The 20,837-nt window shown below is 40.1% G+C and overlaps 1 protein-coding gene across 1 annotated transcript; it reads right to left on the reverse strand.

The window, feature by feature from the left end:
- Positions 1-1,485: 1,485 nt before the first annotated feature.
- Positions 1,486-15,924, reverse strand: LOC127532732 (uncharacterized). Its single transcript, XM_051944766.1, has 7 exons — positions 15,866-15,924; positions 15,065-15,129; positions 13,133-13,462; positions 12,776-12,973; positions 6,524-6,685; positions 3,314-3,658; positions 1,486-3,244 (listed from the first exon to the last, which is right to left on the reverse strand). Exons 2-7 carry the CDS (start codon positions 15,126-15,128, stop codon positions 2,997-2,999), a joined length of 1,347 nt encoding a protein of 448 aa, XP_051800726.1. The 5' UTR covers position 15,129; positions 15,866-15,924; the 3' UTR covers positions 1,486-2,996.
- Positions 15,925-20,837: the final 4,913 nt, after the last annotated feature.

A 20,837-nucleotide genomic window follows, 5' to 3' on the forward strand; every position in this document is an offset into this window, starting at 1 on the left:
CCACATTACAGGAACACAACACATTTCAGCTGCTGACAGAAAACAACACAAACATCGTTAGCTTGATGCTACATTTAGCTGCTAATCAGGACTGCTCAGCTAGCTCGGTTAGCATCGCTAATTCACATTAAAGCTAATATTTACTGGATGCTAACTCTCTTTTCTGGTCAACACACACAAATAAACTCCACCAACTCCTGGGGTTCACTGCTATCTGACGCTGAAGTTGGACATAAAGTTCATTAAAACTGGCACCGATCAGTAAATTATCATTTATTATTTTATTAGTCCTTCAGTGTCTGTTGGTCCAATCAGCCGAAGGACTGAATTACTGAACTGCAAACTGATAAAAACAAGACAACAGACAGTAAAACTGTCTGTGGAAAATGTGCTGCTGCTCCACCGATAAATACCAACAAACTAAAACAAACTGAGGGGCCGCTTACACGAGGACGCTTGCAGGTAAAAACGTCAAAATATTTCAACAAAACGCCCTATCGTTTATACGAGGACGGCATTTTGGGGGCTTAAAAACGCAAAAATTTGAAACCGACCTCCAGAGTGGAAAAGTAGAAAACGCTCCGCTGTTACGTTTCCATCTAAACAGCAAAACACAAAACTTTGCCGAGATCTGACCACGTCGCGTACGCGATAACATCACATACGTGCGCCGGTGCTTTGGTTTGCCGGCCGGTACAAGGACGTAAACAAAGATGTGTGATTATTTCCATCCTTCATACCTTCAAGCAACTCTGGCAGCTCTATGTACACTACAGGAGTCGTACCAACAAACGTACAGAATCTGTACAGATTCCATTCATGAACATTTACCGCGGCGGAGATCCGAAAAGGGAGATAGTAAGCATGCGCGTAGACATGGCAGAGTTTTATCACAGCGCCACCCAGCTGCTTGGCATGCATATCCAATCGAATTCCACACACTATAGAGTCACCGTATATACGCAGATTTCCTTCAAAACCGCTCGTCTAAACGTGAAATGACAGGACGCCACTTTTACGTTTTCTGTTAGGATGGTCCTCGTATAAACGTAGCCTGGAAGTGTTGTTTTTAGTGATTTTTTAAAAAAATAAATAGCAATATGAGGCTTTTATTTTTCTGGAAGTAAAAGGAAACTTTACTTATCTGTAGTTTCGCTAACTTAACTTTAGCTGCACTTTCACCGTGTTCTGATAGATCTTTTTTTTATATTAAAATAGCTGCACTTCCTTTGAATATTTGGTCATTTATGTTGCTGCTGTTTCATTGTAATTATATTTTAATAACATCACTTTAAATACAGATAATTGAAAAGAAAAAACTGGGTCTGAAATACTCAATGAACTGATGCGTCATCTAGTGTTAAACTGAATAAGAATTCTTAATATAAAAATGGAACTGACTGAGCTGTATTCATTAAATCCAGATATTTCAAATTGAAAGAAACACAACATTGACTGAAAGATTTCAGTCAGTTAAACCTTAAATTCATTTAACCATCCTTTAATGTCTTACCGTAAAATGAAGAACATTTTTAAAATATATAGCAGCAAAGTAAAAGTTTCACACTGAAGAGGAATCACTGATGAACATTTTATGGCATTAACTCATTTATTATGAGGAAACAGAAATCCATTTCTAATATTTCTATCAAATATGTTTACTGAATATTTCAGCTAAATATGTGACTAACAGTTCAACATGTTAGCTGAAACTGACGCTCCCAGTTCAAAATGTTGGCTAGAAGTGTGAGTAACATTTAGAAATGCTCGCTAAAAGTGGCCAACAGTTGAACATTTCAGCTTAATATGTGGCTAACAGTTGAACATGCAAGCTAAAACTGTGGCTAACAGAACATGTAATCTTAAAGTGTGATTTAAGCTGAAAATGTTGCCTAAACTTGATGCAAACAGTTGTAGTAGTTTCTTAATGCGTTAAACATGTTAGCTACAGCTCTGGCTCACAATTGAAAATGTCAACTGAAATCATAAACAGTTGAAAGTGTTGGCTTATATCCCCATACCATAAGATAATCTTGGCAACTTTTCCCATTTCTAGTCAGTTTCAAGCCTGTAATAATTAAAATAACAATGATTTAGCTGTGATGAGCTACCTTTGTGCTTCATTAAATATACATTTTCCCATTTACTGTAAGATCATCTTGGTAGCTTTCCCAATATTTACCCAAAATCACCATCATCCTCTAAGGGACTAAAAATAAAAAAAAACAACAACCATAAAACATCCCAAACAGTGCAGCAAGGTGCCGTTTCAAGCACTTCTGTTACCATTGTGGTGGAAGACCCATGATGTAACTCTTAGTTCACTAAAACAATATGAAGTCACAGGACGTTACTCCATGTAGGAAACAGAACAGTGAGGGTCATAATGTTAGTCTACATGGAGAATTATACATTGCTGATGGTGACAGCTACAGAAAAACAGAACTTATCTTTGAGCCAGCATAGAAGTGATTGATAGCGGTGAAGTTATTTATCAAAGGGGTTCTACAGGGAAGGCTCTTGTGGTTGAAACATGCAGAAAATACACCACAACTGGTGCTCTGCCAAAATGTTCTTGTTGGAAGCTCTAGTTTGTATCCCAGGAGGTGTCAAACTAAACATCGTGGACTTACTGACATACGTACTGTTACAAACCTAAACCAATGTGATGTTCGCTTTCTGTGAATGCTACCATAAGTGTGCGTGGAGAACAGTCCTAATAGAACCTGGTTCAGATCCATTCTTTTACAGGGGAGGAAACTACCTGCTGCAGGGTCTGTACCTCTGAGATGCCCTGAGATACTGTTGTTCTGTCCAGCAGCAGTCTTCTCCTTTCTAACATCTCCATCAGCAACGTAAACTTCACCGCATGAACTAAGAAACCCTCATTTTACTGCTTCCTACATAGAACTGGAGTTCTGTCCTGTAGCTACTGTTTGTTTTGGAGCACTTGGAGGTAACTTTGTGGTCAAAAGTGTTGGATTCTTCACCATAACTTAAACAGGAATGACCTCCATTAGCTCAGTGCTGCAGGCCTCCTGGCAATCTGCCAGAATGCCACAAACAATTCCGAGTACAGACAAACAAAGTACTATAACTAAAGGTGGCCCAAACAGAATACACAATAGTTTCAACACTGCTATTGGGTCACTGGGTCCTTCATGCTTGGGTCCTTCATTCTTGGGTCCTTCATTCTTGGGTCCTTCATTCTTGGCTCCGTCATCTTCAGAGTCTTCAGGCTGACCTTCAAAGCAGAAACAGATGTGAGTCTTTATCTCTACAACCTCACCTGTCTTCATCACTGGAAACTCACCTGAGTGATTGACTCTCAGCTGGATGGTGTTGATAAGCTCAGGTGGGCTTCCGATGGTTCTGTCTGTTTTAACGCGACACTCGTACGTTCCAGTGTCATTGATGGTGACGTTCTTCAGAGTCACAGAAACATCTCTGTTCTTCATCTGAGGATCTTTCAGCTCCACTCGGCCATGAACAGATGGATGCTGGTCAGGGAGTTTCTTTCCATCTCGGATGACCAAGATGTCAGCTGGACTTGTGTTTAGCCCAACTCGTTGCCAGTCGACCAGTTTGATGTTCTCGTCTCCAGGAGCCCTGCATGGAAGCAGAGCATTGTCTCCAGGTTTCACATCAACCCGATGATCTGAACACAACAGGAACAGAATCTTAGAAACCTTCTGACAAACTCAAACAATAAACACAACATGGATCAACTTTATTCTCTGCTGCGTTTAAATCATAAATTAGCTTCTTTTTGTTCTTTTACTTGTATTTTTTCTATTATCATTCTGTTTAGTGTCTGACCTTACAGTCGATATGTTCAACCTAAATGACCTGGACCCAGCCAGGGCTGCCAGAACGGACCGATAATCAAGTCCTCAAACTGATTTATGTGTTTCTAGTAGAATTTAATGTGAACAGACTTTACATCTGTGAGCTAAACGTTCTAATAATGGTAGTTAAAGCAGCTGGGGGCCCTGTACTGTGATGAAGAAACGAGTCTGAGTCAGAAAGACGACAAGTTTAGTTCAACTGAACCAATTCTGTCCAGAGGAGACAAAGATAAACCAGAAGATTGAAACCAGAAGAATCTATCCAAGGTGGAAATGGAGAAATTTAACCAGATGCTAGTGTTTCTGTTTTTTCAGTTAAGATCCAGTAGATTTTGTCATATTTGCCATTACAAGCATAACTTCAACTGTGCTAATGCAAGATCATCAACAGTGGAAAACACGTATTAGTATGTTTTCAGAACAATGGTGATCATATAGAGCACATTATATAAATAAAAACAGTTGTCCAACATAAAATGTTTATTTTTCCGATGTATAGAAACTTATGGCCCACCCTGATGCAGAAATCACATCAATATGTTTTTATGTTTGGTCCTTTAAAATGCTGGTACTGCAGCTGTAGATCACTGATTAGAACATTGATCATTTATTAGTATTTAGTACAGAGAGCATTCAATCAGGAACACAGATTATCTTTGATTCGGACAAAAACTACCAATTCTGTCCAGAGGAGTCAAAGATCAAACCAGAACCATCCAGTACTGAGGTGAAAATGGCCAAAAGACATTTAACCAGATATTACATTCCTGTATGTTTAGTTCTGAGCCAGTAGATTCTGAAATATTTCCAGAACACTTAAATAAATCTATGAATAAAGGTGAGGAATTAAAATGAATGATTGTTGTTGGACAAAGAGTTTCAGTGATTCCAGGAGGACAGGAAACTTTGTTCAAAACTGTATCTGCTTCATTAATCTTAGTAGAGATGTAAAATAATCAAAAATGTAAGAAAACATACAAATAGGATCAGAACTGTCTGAGATGATGATAGAGTGAAGTCTGAAACCTTCGTCAGACTTCCTGCTGAGTCACATCGAGTCCGACGGCGACACAATAACAACTTAGAAACAAACTGTCTCCAGAGTTACAGCAGCAGCTCCAGAGACGATAAAAGTCACAGGTTTGCACAGAATAATGTAAAACTAGCCCAGTCTAGGAGAACAAAGATCAGCGGTCGGCAGGCTTGTGGCCTACCACATGTGGGAACGGACGTAGCGCTGACCGCATGGTACCCAACATACAAATATACAGATATTTACAGATATTTGCGTGTGACCAGAGGTCACTGGTAGACGGGTCCAAACAAACACTCACCAGGAAACACGGCCAAGATGATTTCCATGATGCAAAATAAACGTAAAATTTTCATAATTGCACCAGTCACAAGACAATATGGAAGACAAGTCGATGTACGCATGCGCAACAAAACTACGTCACCTAAACTACGTCACTAAAACTACACGTGTTTTTTTTACTATATAAATGCTGGTTTGGTCCTTATGACTGATAAATCATTAGAATATTGATGATGAAGCCACAGAGGGAACCATTTTATATGACTTTAAATTCAGTTTGAATACAATTCTAAAAATATTTGTGGGATGTTATATATTAGCCCATTTTATTCATTTTTTTGGGACATTTTAAAAATATGTTTCAGTCTATTTTTAAAAATCTATTTCTCAAAATTTACACACTGGACACGATACACTTTGTGGGTTTAGTAATTTTTAAAAGTTATTATTATTTTATATAATAATAATAATAATAATAATAATATTACTATATTATTATTTATACTTTACTGAACCATTTATTAGTATTTAATTTTTACGTAATTTGAAGATTTATATTTTATCGTTTTTATTTTTACATTCTATTGATATGTTTCTGAAGGATTTATTGATATTTCTGGGCATTTGGTGGAACACGTTAAGAACATTTTCAGTAGATTTTTTTCACACATTTTTATAAAACTTTTATATTAATATTTTATATACATACCATTTTTATTATATATTATATATTACATTTTTATTATAATACATATAAACTAAACATTTTCAACTAATTGTTGGATATTTTATTTATGTATGATCTTTAATGAATATTTTGGGACATTTCATGAATTTTGAACTTAATTTTACATTTTGTTCACTTTATACATATTTTATTATTTGGCACATTACATTATTTTTTTCTGAAACATCAATTAATACTTTTGGACAATTTTTAGAACATATAAAATATTTTTCTATATTTTTTTTGCACATTTTACACTGAAATTTAGCAGATATTAACATTTTGGGGCATTTTCTTGACTTTCTACTCTTGTTTTAATAAAACATTTGGAATTTTTTTCTTAATGATATTTGTAGGAGGTGTTGTATTTTATATATATATATATATATATATATATATATATAACTAGAAATCATTATAATTTCTGTCTGTCACTATGTGCTGTGTTTTAAAAGCTCCTTCTGCTATCTGCTTTTTAAAAAGCAAATAAATGTAGTGGAGTAGAAAGTCCAATAAGAAAAACATGGAAATACTCACATGAAGGAGCTCAAAACTGTAAAACATCAGATTACTGGTGCTGAGCAACAATCCAGATCAGCAGAAGGATGTGATTCAGGTTAAAAGAAAACACACCTGAGCTGCACACGATGAAACCAGCAGAAGCAAAAATTAACAATCCCCTAGAACCAAAGGAAGCTGCTGACCTGACGGCTGAACGTACTGAAGACTCCAGCTGATGGAAGCTGCTTGTTTTTATACCTGCTGGGAATATGAGGAAGTGAAGTGCTGGCTGTACTGTGGAGACATCAGCTGGGTCATCTGTCAAACTGCAGACAATAAATGCTGTTTATTATTGGTATGCTGATTTAAAAACATGCATGAGTGACTTTTATCACAGTGAACTGCAAAATTCTTCGTGCATTTAGATTTTTAGTGAATTTTATTTTGACCAACAGGTTTCTTGTGGCTGGAAAAGTTTGTAAAGTAGTTTTAAAAAAGACAGTAAAGCAGTGTGCTGACATAATGTCTCCCAAAAACCTCTGGGATGTCACGTATTTAGTAAAAGATTTCAGTTTTCTTTTGATAAAAACAGTGTACATTTTATTGTTATTCACTGTTAGAGGTTGTAATGTCATTTTACTGTAAACATTTAAACTCATGGCCTATTTTTAATCTTTTGTTACACTTGTAAAGCTATTTTAAAAGAAGAAAAATACTCTGTTATCTGTATTTGTTGTGTTTTTGTGATCGTTTTGTGTCCCTGCAGCTGTAACAGTATATGTATGGTAAATAATTCCATTTGCTGTAATTTGGTTCTCATTTATTGTTAGCTCAGTAGCGCCCTCTCTGGAGCTGTAGTGTGTAACTTACTGTCAGTTCCTCAGAGGCGTACATGAGGTAGGTTGTGGAGCACAGCAGGGTCAGAAATGGTTGTTTTCTTAATGTGTTTTTGTTTATTTTATGAGTATATGTACACTATGATCTCCTCAGATGTCCACTGGAGTGTGTTGACATCTATTTAATGTTTTTATGTTTGAATATGTGTTTGGGCAGTTTGAGACATCAGCCTAATGAACATACTGCTCCCTTTTTCACACTGATCAGAGGTTTTCTAATATTTACCAGAATAAATGACACTGAGAAGACGTCTCAGCCTTCCAACTTTCCTATAGGAAAAATTACACAACGCAGAGTGAAGGGGTTTAGAACCAACCAGTGAGTGTGACTGTGCATGGTTAGACAGCCATTTTGTGTCCTTGTGGCCATTTTGTTTCTGTAATAGTCAAAACTATGAGGTTGATTTTGATGATCAATTTCTGTATCTTGAACTGGAACAAAAACCTTTAGTGAAGTTTAATTGGTGTGTTTCTTGTCTTTGTTGATGCTGAACAACACGTGGATGCGGTTTAGCATCAAGCACAGCAGCATCGTAGTTCATTTACCTGATTAGCGACAGTTGGGGTTGTTAGCCAGAGATGCTAATGTTGTTACTGAAGGTTTAATTAACACCACAATCCTCGACAAACACCCTGTTACCCTGAAAACACCAGAATAATTCACCTGTTCATGTCGGTGCAGTGCTAGGCCAACGCTATCACTAAGTGGCCCACCACGGCTAATGCTAACTGTAGTACTGTGATATGTTTTTAAAGATAGACTAACTTTAATAATCTGTTATGACTGATGGACACAACCTGCAAAAACTGAATAAGAAGCACAAACATCTAAACAAATCAGGACATCATCTGCTTTTATGGTGGCTAATGCTGTGCTAACGGCTAGCAGCTAAGTTAGCAGGAAGCCACAGATTGACCAGAAACAGAGTCCAGACAACAATAAGAGATTAATCTTTAATGTTTTTCCTTATGAATGAGCTAACCTTTGTGTGTATAAGATTTCTAATATCACATTGTGCTACTATAAAACATTTGTTTGTTTCCACAGTTCTGTGTTCGTACACGAATAAATCAGAACTCCATTCACTCCTCTGAAAACCTCCAGACATACTGTGGAAATTAGCTAACGAGCTAGTTAGCTTCGTTGGTCTCTGTTGACATGAAATCTTGTGAATGTGTAATTTTTTTTTATGTTTTATTTATCCGTAATATTGATTTACTTTGAGGATCTTTCTCCATGTTCGGACTGACCAGCCTTCTTTAAAGTGTTTCTAGAATGTGCTTTAGGAATAAAGTCAGATTATTACATCTATCTGCATTGAATTGTGTCTCCCTGCCTTCAACACCAGGTGGCGCAGTTCATCCAGTTCAGACTATGTGGAAACAGGCTGTTGATGAATATCAGTGGTGGGTCTTTTTTGGTGATAAAAACAGAAACAGCTGATACTTGCATGTGTTTTGGATCCTGAACAACGCTTTAATAAACTCACACTGACTCCACATGTTTGTTTGTTGAAACAGACTTAATAGAATGCCTTTATTATTGTCAAGTTCTGTACGTGTTTCAACACAGCTTTGGCCAAACTTGAAAAAAGCCTGTTTGACCATGAGGAACCCAAAGGGACAACTCTGTCTTTTTTCTTTGTTTTATTGATAATTGTTGGTTTAAAGATAGAATGAAAGTTGACACCTTGATAACCTTCAATATAAATAGAAAAAGACATGGTGTTTTCAAACATCACGTTTTTTAAACCAAAGAAATTAAATTTACACATTTACTAAATAAACTTTAATTGACTTTCAATGCAATAGTTTTTTGAATGTGAACCAAATTTGTTAAATTAAACTTCAATGTCTTCACACAAAATAAACATTTCAAGTCCTCTTATTCAGTCGTCCTCACGGTCCAAACAGCAGCTGTGTCTTACCTCTTATGATGACCAGGATCTTTGACTTCACAACTGTTATTGTATAACGGGTATACACTGAAATTGGGAGCGCTGCCCCATCTGGTGCTTAGAAAAATCTATACAATAAAGAAATAAATAAAAATAGAATAAAATCTAATAAAAGTACAATAAAATCTAATGACAAAAAAATGGCAATTATAGAAAAACAGGAGCGATAAATTGCACATACTGATAAAGTGACTATATATTGTTTTTGGAGGCAAGTTTATCTGGACACTTGGTTCCATTTTAAATCCTCTTTTCTGGACACAGTTCCATGGAGAAACCCAAACCTTAAGGAGTCACTTTAATGCTTCTGTTTGCTGACGACATTTTAACATCGTCTTCTTCCTTTGTGGTAAAATTAGATGTTTTTATCATTTAACTCAGATTTTCTAGACAGTTCATGATCATTCAGCGTCTCAGACTTAATAACACGTCTTTTACATAATATTGGAGCATCTGTTGGTCCAAAAGCCACAAAACAGTCAAATAAATTCTAATTAGATTGATTATGAACAACAACTAATCCTCTGTCCAGCTTCTACACTGGTGTCAGCAGGAAAACATCATCAAACCAGTAAAATAAACATTTCTGACGCAACGTTGTTTTGTTCTACAAGCAAAAACCAACAATGAACTGGGTTAGTGTCAGCTTCATAATCAGTTATTTGCAGATGAAAACATCCAGAGAGCTGCACTTTTAGTTAAAAATGTAGTTTATTCTCTGCGGTAAAAAATCTGTAAAAATCAGTGAAGCATCATCACGTTGTTAGTGAAAAACATGAACCAGAACACTAGCAGAGCTGCTAACAGCTAATGTTTACAGCTGAAAGGGTTTGAGGGAGTATCAATGTGTGTAGATTTACAGATCTAGAGATTATAATTAAACACAGATCACTAATTAAATTTAACTTTATTATCATTGTACAGAGGACAAGTACTAAGACACTGAGTTTGGCATCAAACCAGAAGTGCAAAAACGTTCATTATTTACAGTCTTACAATATAAACAATGATTTCTGTGAAGTACCTCAGTACATTCTCTATTCTGTATTCTAATATAGAAAATATATAAAATTGGCTCCACATTTATACTGTAAAACAGATAAAACATTAAAAACACTTCTTTATAAAGATCATCAGTTTGACTTGGGTTCAGATAATTTCTGTAAAGTCAGTCAGTGCAAAGATATTCTGGAGAGTAACAGAACAAAACATAAAGCAACAAACAAAACCTTAAAGTGACACAAACCTCTCAGCAGTATTTAAAAAAAATTATAAAACAAGCTGCACCTTTACTCTGTAGAACAGTTCAGAACATCAGCTAACAGCTAAAACACTGACAATAAAGTGGTGACTAAATTCTGTCAATATTTATGTTGTTAATCTGTGTCCACATTCGTCTCGTCTGCTCTGTGTAAACACTGTCTGCAGTTCACCTGAAAACTCTGTGTAGTTTTCATATGACCGTTGGTGTGGATGAGTCACTAATGGATTCTCTCAATGTATAGTTTTCACTGAATCCTGTCACAGAAAATCATCTGTATTTTTGATGGGTGAGCAGTTCAAGGACCATCGGAAAGTTAAAAATCAGGTGATTCTTTCTGTTTTGACAGTTTTAGGTTCTTATAAATGGAGCAATTATGATGATTAATGTAAAAGACAATGCATTTCAAATTCACCTCTATGCTCAATGTTCAGAAGGTTCAGGATCTGTTTCTATAAGTCTGTTTACGTTTCTGATGTTTTACAGCAAAAATATTCTACTGACAATGAACCAGATTAAATATTGCAGGAAGGAAAAAACTGCCAATAGAAACCCTAGCAGGAGCTGAGCTCCAGACAGCAGAGCTCCCAGCATCCTCTGAGCTCACAAACCCTCCACCACCATAAGGTGGCAGTTAAAGGAGAGACCACATGGTTGGTCCACACCTGGATTCTCTTTGTTCTGCTGCTGCTGCTTCCATCAAAGTTACACAAGCTCTGGTTTGTTCTGATGCTGTTCAGAAAAACTTTCATGTCTGGTTTCATGTCCAACTTCACTCGAGCCTACTTGTGCCCACAAACTCAGCCAGAAACCTGGGTGTCATGATTGATGACCAGCTGACCTTTAAGGTTCACGTGGCCTCAGTTTCTCGATCTTGTCGTTATGCCCTCTACAACATCAGGAAGATCAGACCCTTCCTGACCCAACAGGCCACACAACTTCTGGTTCAGGCTCTTGTGATGTCATGCATTGACTACTGCAACTCTCTTCTGGCAGGTCTCCCTGCATGTACAGTCAAACCTCTGCAGATGATCCAGAATGCAGCAGCACGTCTGGTCTTCAACCAGCCCAAAAGAGCTCATATCACTCCCCTGTTCATCTTAACCTTGCCAGCAAGTTGATTTCTCGCGATATTTGTGAGTTCACAAATCTCTCAAGAAACCATCTTGCTCCGCTCCTGCATTCACTGTTCGTACAGAGCCAAGTTGGCTCGGGCCAATCACGCAGCAGTATTCGTGTGTGGGGCGGGATATCCGGGTGTGATGACGACACCAAGCACCAGTAGATCAAAACAAACATGGCAACGGAGGACAACCATCGTGTAGATGCTGCTATTAAGTCAGTTTTAGCTGAATCTCCTATCGCTTCTTTGAAGGAAGAACAACGAGAGGCGCTTTGCGCATTTCTGGATGGTAAAGATGTTTGTGCTTTTTTACCTACGGGTTTTGGTAAGAGTTTAATCTACCAATTGGCTCCGCTCGTTGTGAAGATCCTGCGATTGGCTAAAAACAAACCTGTCAGAGGTGGGACATACTGTTGCAATGTCCAATCCGTGCCTCTTTCCTCCGAAAGGATTTACATGGAGCGGTCCCAGATTGATATTGTGGAGTACTATCAAGTACTACACAATTATTCATCTGGCTATTGCCAGGTTATGTTCATCTCCCTTCACTGGCTTCCAGTTGCAGCCAGAATCAAATTCAAAACTCTCCTCCTGGCTTAAAAAACATTTACAAGAACGGCCCCAGCCTACCTGGATTCCCTGATCCAGGTCTACTCCCCTTCACGCCCACTTCGCTCTGCATGTGAGAGACGCCTGGTGCTTCCAGCCCAGCACGGCTCAATATCGCTAGCCAGACTCTTTTCCTCTGTTGTTCCTAAATGGTGGAACAATCTACCAAACTCTGTGCGTTCTGCTGAGTCCCTTTCTACTTTTAGAGACAATTGAAGACTCAATTGTTCAGAGAACACCTGGGCACTTAATCTGACTCCACCTTAGGGGTAGAATAAGTCAGGTGGTCCAAAACCCAGCACTTATTTAGCGCTGACAAAGTTGAAAAAACAAAAAGCAAAAAAAAAAAGGGGGGGTGGGGGGGGTGGGCAATTCTTCTGCAACTTGATGGCAACACCTTTGACCAATCGCACTTTCTGCACTTTTTGCACTTCCTACAGGTTTTTCCTTATGTCTGAATTCTTGCTTGTGTTGTACATCGCTTTAGACAAAAGCGTCTGCTAAATGAAATTGTAGAATTTCATAACATCTGCTGACCTACTGGTTCTTCAGGAGGAACTGGGAGGTTTGCATTCTTCTTCGTGAGTCGTCTATAGAACCAAAAGCCAACACAAGCCACAGCAAGAAGAAGTATAACACCCACTGCTGCTCCTACATTGATTCCATCCTTGTATCCTTCATCCTTGTTTCCTCCAACCTTGATCACTCCACCTCCAGTGTTTTCAATCTTCTTTGCTGCAGACCAAGGTATCAGAGACATCAGGTGTTTGAACATCAGTCAGATCATCTGTTTTCTCCAAAGTCTCATCATCAGCATCTTTATAAACCACAAACATCTGATCTGAGACCAAGCAGCTTCATCAGACACAAACTGAACTCTCAACACAAACTCACCTGGTGAAAAAACGTCCAGGTAGATGGATTTAGAGGTTATTTCTCCCTGAGAAACATGACATTCGTATCTTCCAGTGTCGTTCTTCGTCACATCCTTCAGAACCAGAGAAAAGTCTCCGTCCTTCATCTCTTTGTCCTGCAGATCCACCCGGTTCTTATAAGATGGATGCTGGTTGTCTACATCGAAGCGCTTATCCCGGTACAGGAGAACAAATTCTGGATCCAGTTCAGATCTGCTCCACTCTACAGCTGTGATGGGTTTGTTGTTGTTGGGAACTTTACATGGTAGAATCACATTCTGTCCAGCGACAGCTGTGATGTATTTCTTTTCTGAAAGAGAGAAGAAACAGCAGAGAGCAGTCAGTATGTAACGTTTCAATGACACCAAACAGCAACAGGACTGAAATAATGCAAGTCAATATCAATACAATTAGAAAAATCTAGAGTAAAATACAATGGAAACTTTTAAATTAGATAACTTTTTAGTTTCTTTTATTTAAAGAAGGTTCAAGCTTTTTTATTCAGCACATTCACAAATTCTCCATTTTTTAAATATTTGTTCTGTATTTGCCAGATGAAACTGTTAAATTCAGGTTTATTACAGGGAATATATTTCTGACATTATGTAGGTTTGGTCTTTAGGAGAACGATGTATTGGTTCTGTATTGCTGTAATTTTCCTTAGAATTTGTCAAATGTTCAATGAGAGATACTGTCCCATGTCTAGTTAAAGAAAGTGTGTTTCTATCAGTTTATAATATCTATCTATCTATCTATCTATCACAAAGTGGAGCTCAGTCAGTGAGATTTAATTCTTCTCACAACCACCCGGAGCCTGTCACCTTGGACAACTCTAGACAAGGAGAGTGTCCCAGGTCCTGGTGTGTGGAGGGTAGAATAAATAAATCTAGATGGGACTAGTCCATCTCCTGCACAGCTCCGGTTCCTTCCCCACCAGTGAGGTGATGTCCCACTGCCCAGCTAACAATCTACAATGCTGTGGGTCAACATGACTGCCCATCGATGCCTATCCCAGTGGTCATGACTCCATGTTGTTTTTAGGGTTTAACCGACTGAATCCTGTTGAATGAAACTTGACCACCAGACTGGTGAGGTCCCCTCTCAGTCCCAGCTCCAGCAGGGGCCCCGGCCTCCATTTCTCAGTACACTTATGGCACTTTTCCACTAGCACCTACTCGGCTTGACTCTACTTGGTTTGTGAGGTTTTCCATTAGGCCGTAGTTCCTGGTACTAGGTACTGTTTTAGTACCTACTTGGCCAGGGTTCTAAGCGACCTGAGTGGATAATGTGACATCTACAGAGTTAAGACCACTGATTGGACAGGAAGTGACGACACACGAGAGCGACTCCTTCATGAAAACCAGAGAATGTTTCGTGACTTCAAGAAACTTTTACATGTCTTATCCCATTGGTAGAAAGCTCACTTTAAACAAACAAGGATATTTTGAAAGTAATGTTATTGTCTCCTGTATGCAGACAATAAGATAGCTAGTTAGCCATCGACGCTAACGCTATGACGACTCCACCCACGATGAGGTGGTACTCAGTTGTAACAGAAAATGACCTAAACTGAGTCGAGCCAAGTAGGTGCTAGTGGCAAAGCACCTTCAGTCATTCTTTGAATGGCTCTGTTTCATATTTTCCTCTCCCTGACCAGTAGGTCTTGGGGGACCCTACCAGGGACTGTTGTCCTAACCCTAACCCTGATCACAGAGACAGTCAAACCTCACAATGAGGTGGTGATTCTGTGGTTCAGTCAGAGAGCAGTTGAACCCAGTTCCAGCTCTGAAGAACTGTGGTTGGCTGTCATTGGAGTGAAGGTGGAATCCTCAGAACAGGTTCACAGAAGGACAGACCACCTCCCAGTGTCACAGCTGGATTCATACACAGTCCTTTAATAAGAGCAACTCACCCTGAAGGGGGACGGCTAACGCAGCCACCAGCACCATCCAGAACCAGAACCTGGACCAGAACATGCTGTGGAGACACTCATACAGTCAGACCACAAATCTGTGAGCAATGGAAGTTTATACAAATCTGTTGAGTTCAGTTTGTTCCAAATATTACATCTGGCATCAGACAGTCTTTAACTCTCTGAACTACCGGCCTTCAGTCTGTCTTTATTATAACTGAGTCCTACTGACAGAAGACATCTCTGAGTTCTCTCCTTCTTCATGTTGTTCTGTTTCCACAGAGCTGCAGGACTTTAGACAGAAAAATGAACCACAGTGGACAAAAATGAGGCAGGAGGAATAGACATCCAGAACCTGCTGCAGGTGTTTAGAGTATGAAGGTCAGACTGAAGAGTTAAAACCATCACTGGTTGTTGGACAAACTGTGCTCATGTGCTGCCACCTGCTGGTTTTATCTGCTACTGATCGTTTTTTGTCTTTACAATCAAACACCACTGGAACAGGAAACACCAGTGAAATCTAACACAGTTCAACACCACAGAGTTAAATAGTTCTGAAAGCTCCAGTGATTTTATTAAATAAATTCACTACGTACAGCAACCAGAGTCTGGACACCTGACAGCATTTACTGAACTACGACACTCCCAGTCAAACGTTTGGACACATTTTCTCATTGAAATGAAAGAGAAAGTGTGTCCAAACCTTGGACTGGTAGTGAATATATTCTTCACTAAACACATGTTGTCAGTCTTCATGCCATCAGTCTTCACATGAGCTACACAAAAGCCGATCTCACTCACCTGAAGCCGATCAGGTGTGTTTGTGATTTTCATCCAGTCATGGGGCAGGGCACAGGAAGTGAAGCAACAGAATTCTTCAGGTGGTGTGTTACTGCCACCTACTGTGTTGGAGTGTGAGCAGCACTATTTCAGAAAGGCAGACAAAAACCCAGTAAAGGACTGAAGGACCCAGTGGGATGAATGTGTTCACAGGTGTGTTGAACCTGTTTGGTCCATTCAGTGTGCTGGAGCTACAGCTGAGAGATCACTGGTTAGAAATCTATATTCAATCAATCACTTGAATTTCACTCTGACTTGTCAAAAAAAGGTTTTAAGGTTTAAAGTTTAACAGCTGTCAGTTAGACACCAGCATCAGTTTCCTCTGATTCTGGATCAAACCTCAGCTCTTTTTTCAGCTCATCTGTCAGAGAATGCAGAGATAGTTAATAAAAACCAGGCAGGTCACTGGAAATCTGATCTCCAGAGTTCACAAAAGCTGCTCACAAACAAAAAAAAAAACGAAACCAAGTTATATGAAGCTGTGAGTGACTTCAACCACCGACTTCCTGCAGCCTCGCCTCTTCTTCTGACCACAGTTCAGTGGTTGAAGTTTGCAGAAGCAAAACCTCCGTCTGACTTCCTCTCAGCGGAACCGTTGTCATTTACAGATGGTTTGTTTGTTTCTACCAGCATGAAATGATGAAACCAAAGATTGAAGATAACAATCAGTAAATCTGTTATTAATGTGGAGAAAGTTACAGATCTACAGAGCTGCTTCATGATTATGAACATACCAAACCTCCAACAGTCCTTCAGAGCTGCTCAGACTGTCAGTGAAGGCATCACGCTGTCGGTGAAGGCATCACGCTGTCGGTGAAGGCATCACGCTGTCGGTGAAGGCATCACACAGCTGCTGATGTTCTGATTCAGGTTCTGCTGCCACTTATTGATTCTCCACATTTGGTTTCTGTGTGTTTCTGCTTCACGTTCCTGTTCAGAGCCTCAACTTCACCTGAAGTTCTCTGTTTCATTTTGGTCAAACTCAGAAACTGTTCACATCAGAGGAAACCACAGCAGAGAGGCAGGAAGGAGGAGGGTTTATATCAGCAGATCAGGATGGAGGGAACATCTCTGCTGTGGATCTGTAAGTTATCTCTGATTGTCTTTGGAGGTTTGTGTGATTTTAGCAAAGTTTGGCTCAAAAATAAACAACAATAATTCAAGTTCATGAGAAGTCTTTGTAAAGGTCAGTGAGACTTCCAGTGTTGAACGTTCTGCTACAAAGATCAGAAGAAGCTTCTTTAAATGTTGGAAATAGAACCATGGAGGTTTGTTCTGTTGGCCTCAATGGAGGATTTATGTTGGAGATGAAATGTTGTCGTGTCTCAGACTAACCTTCATGTCTCTTTAGTTCTGCTCTCACTGATGAGCTGCAGAACAAACCAGGTGAAGCTGAACCTGAGTCCCAACAGATCTCAGTTTTTTAAAGAAAAGTCTGTTTCTCTGAGCTGTGAGGATGAAGACAGATCTGCTGGATGGACTCTGAGGAGAAACATAACCAGAGGAACCAGAACTCAGTGTGGAGATGGATGGGGAAAACCATCTGGTTCCAGCTGTACCATCGGCTACATGGTTCCAGGTGACAGTGGAGTTTACTGGTGTGAGTCCATGGAGGCAGCAGCCAGTCAGAGCATCCACCTCACTGTTTCTGGTAAGATGAGCTGTGCAGTCAGTGCTGATGAAGCTGTGTGTGAATGGATGAAATGCTGTAGTTTGTCTCTGTGTTGAGGTGGATCAGTGATCCTGCAGAGTCCTGTCCTCCCTGTGATGGAGGGAGAGCCCCTCACTCTGAGCTGTCAATCAAACCAGGACTCCCCCCTCCCAGCTGCTTTCTATAAAGATGGCTCCCTCATCAGGACTGAGCCCGGAGGTCACATGACCATCCTCCATGTTTCCAGGTCTGATGAAGGCCTCTACAGGTGTAACATCAGCAGTCACAGAGAGTCTCCATCCAGCTGGATCTCTGTCACAGGTCAGGATTCTTCTACTGAAAGAGACACACAACATGAGGAGAGACACACGACATGAGGAGAGACACACGACATGAGGAGAGACACACGACATGAGGAGAGACACACGACATGAGGAGAGACACACGACATGAGGAGAGACACACGACATGAGGAGAGACACACGACATGAGGAGAGACACAACATGAGTAGAGACACGCAACATGAGCAGAGACACGCGACATGAGGAGAGACACGCGACATGAGGAGAGACACACGACATGAGGAGAGACACACGACACGAGGAGAGACACACGACACGAGGAGAGACACACAACATGAGTAGAGTCCATAGACTGTATATATAGTAGACGTAGCATCTGGCTCCAGAATTGAAGCCCACCCAGAAGTGTCAAAAACTTGCAATATCACGCCGTCCGCTAGGGTTGGCTCCAAAAAGCTTTTGCTCCATAGACCCCAATTCATCATCCGAAAAAATAAAATTTGATAGACTGATGTTCTACAGCTCAGGATTTTTTTCCCGTTAGTTTTCATGGTCAAAATGAGAGATCAGGTGGCCGATCTTAAAATAAATCAATACTGAATTTTAAATAAATCATTACAGTTGGCGGAGCCAGGGGGCGTGGCTATACTTGATAGACAGCAACAGAAGCCTCTGCGGTAAAACGTGGGCGGGATAAGAAGGTCTTCAGCTCTCAGTCTGGCTCGCCCATAGACTGGTCCTCCCCTAGTTGCTCTCCGGTCCAGTCTGTTTGATGACGCTTTTTACGTAACTGGCTCCAAAAAATCCAAAACGGCGACCAGGAAGTAGCAAAATCTGGGCTTCATTTTCTCGGTGTTGAAACCAACGGGTGACGTCACGGTTAGTTCACGCCTGGTAGAGACACACAACATGAGGAAAGACACACAACATGAGTAGAGACACAAAACATGAGGAGAGACACACAACTTGAGTAGAGACACACAACATGAGGAAAGACACACAACATGAGTAGAGACACACAACATGAGTAGAGGCACACAGCATGAGTAGAGACACACAGCATGAGGAGAGACACACAACTAACACAAAGAAAGATAAACAGATTGATAGATTGATAGACTTATTGTCATTATATCAAAACAAACAGCAGAGCTCGTTGCGTTGCTTTTCGTTGTGCTCATCAGCATCAACAAAGAAACACTCTGCATCATACAACAGTAAAATAACAGTTATGATCAGTAACTAAAGGTTAAAATAGATCACCATGGTTACTGCCCTGGTAAAATGACACAATGAGGCTTTACAGCACAGTTTAAAAAGATGACTGATGGAATATTGCACACTGAAAATGACTATGGTTATTGCATGGTTGAGGATGATGACATGGATTTGATACGTTCAGTTAAAACAGGTAGACAGTGAGAGACGTAAATAATGTCCAGCAATAGGTAGCTGGAGATATTCCCAGTTAAAAATAAGTCCTCATGGATATGATTAGTTCCATGAGATCTTTCTGGTGTATATTGTTATTTAAAGTGCTGGAGGCTGTCTTAGCCTGGTGGTTCTGGACCTGGATGCTGTGTTTTGTCTGTCAGAGAGCAGCAGCTCAACCAGATGTTAACCAGGATGAGTGGAGTCCTTAACGATGCTCTGAGCAGCGTCCTTCAATGAGGGCAAAGGGCTCCCAGTCATCTTTGTGCTGTTTTTATGACCCTTTGCAAGACCTTTTTATCTCCCACAGAACTCCTAGAAAACCACACTGTGATGCTGAATATGAGAATGTTGTGGATGGCTGCACGGTAGCAGGCTGCCAGCAACCTCCTCTCAAAGTGGTCTTTCCTCAGTAGTCTCTGGAGGTGTTGCCTTTTGAACAACTGCAGTGCTGTTAGTTGTCCATGAACAGGGGATACAGTCCTCAACACAGCGGCCTGGGTTCCATTCATGGACCTTTACTGCAGGTCTTCTCCCCATTCTTCTCCATATTCTCCTGTCTGCCTCTCAACTGTACCTCTCTAATAAAGCCGACAAAAGGCCAACAAATAGAAGTGACCCATCAAATTTGCAATCCTGTTACACTTTACTGATTTTGGGATTCCTGGCCTTCAGCATCGCCTCATGTTCCTGTAGGGTGAATGAGATGGTGTTGGAGGCTGGTGGGGGCAGTGAGGGTCTTCATGAGTCATCCATGATATGAGTCACCTGATCAGGTTCTCTTCTCTCTACAGGTAAACCTACAACCACAGCTCCGCCCCCTTCCTCAGCTCCGCCTCCTTCCTCGGCTCCGCCCCCTGTCTCCTCCTCCCTCCAGCTTGTGTTCAGGCTGCTCTGCCACCTGGTGGTGTTCTGTCCATACTTCATCTCTACTGTCCTCATGGTGTCTTTGTATCGACACAGAGCTACAGGTACTGATCAATCACTGACCTGTCAATCAATCAGTCAATGATGGTTTTTAGTCCTTCATTAATATCTGTTCTAACGTCCTCTGACAGTTTCCATGGAAACAGCTCCTCCCCTCCATGCTGAGCAGGGATTGGTTGATGACCTCAGGGCCATCGAGCATCACTTCTGAGTCCATCAGTCACATGGTGTGATCATGTGATCATTCTGAAACATCCATCTTTACCGAATCACCAAAAGCTACACAGAGTTTGCAAGTAGAACAAAAACTCTGAGAATCTGAGTGGAATCTGAGTGTTGAGAGAATTAAATGAAACGTCACTGAAATACGGTGGAGGTGAACAAGTCCTGACAGGAAGTTTCTGACAATAACAACAGGGATAATCTGATTTTAGTTTCTGTATCAGGTGTTTGTGTTATTTTTCCAATATTGTGTTGTTCCAATAAATGGCTTTCTTCTGTTAATAAAGTTTGTTTCAGGGGAAAAAAGAAAACTAGGTTTATGTACAGGACTGGTTTTATATGATCTGGATGCTGCTTGTAAACTCTGCAGTTTGTATTTTTCTATTAATAATTTCTACA

The sequence above is a fragment of the Acanthochromis polyacanthus genome, chromosome 24 (assembly GCF_021347895.1).
Source record: "Acanthochromis polyacanthus isolate Apoly-LR-REF ecotype Palm Island chromosome 24, KAUST_Apoly_ChrSc, whole genome shotgun sequence".
Lineage (NCBI taxonomy): Eukaryota > Metazoa > Chordata > Actinopteri > Pomacentridae > Acanthochromis > Acanthochromis polyacanthus.

What these genes read in the sequence shown, in the direction of transcription:
- LOC127532732 (XM_051944766.1), bottom strand. Translation starts at nt 15,128, where the DNA reads ATGTTCTGGTCCAGGTTCTGGTTCTGGATGGTGCTGGTGGCTGCGTTA. An exon ending in GTTAGCCGTCCCCCTTCAGG is followed by an intron (nt 13,463 to 15,064) that starts GTGAGTTGCTCT and finishes TCTCTCTTTCAG; the next exon opens with AAAAGAAATACATCACAGCT. An exon ending in GCTGAGAGTCAATCACTCAG is followed by an intron (nt 3,245 to 3,313) that starts GTGAGTTTCCAG and finishes TCTGCTTTGAAG; the next exon opens with GTCAGCCTGAAGACTCTGAA.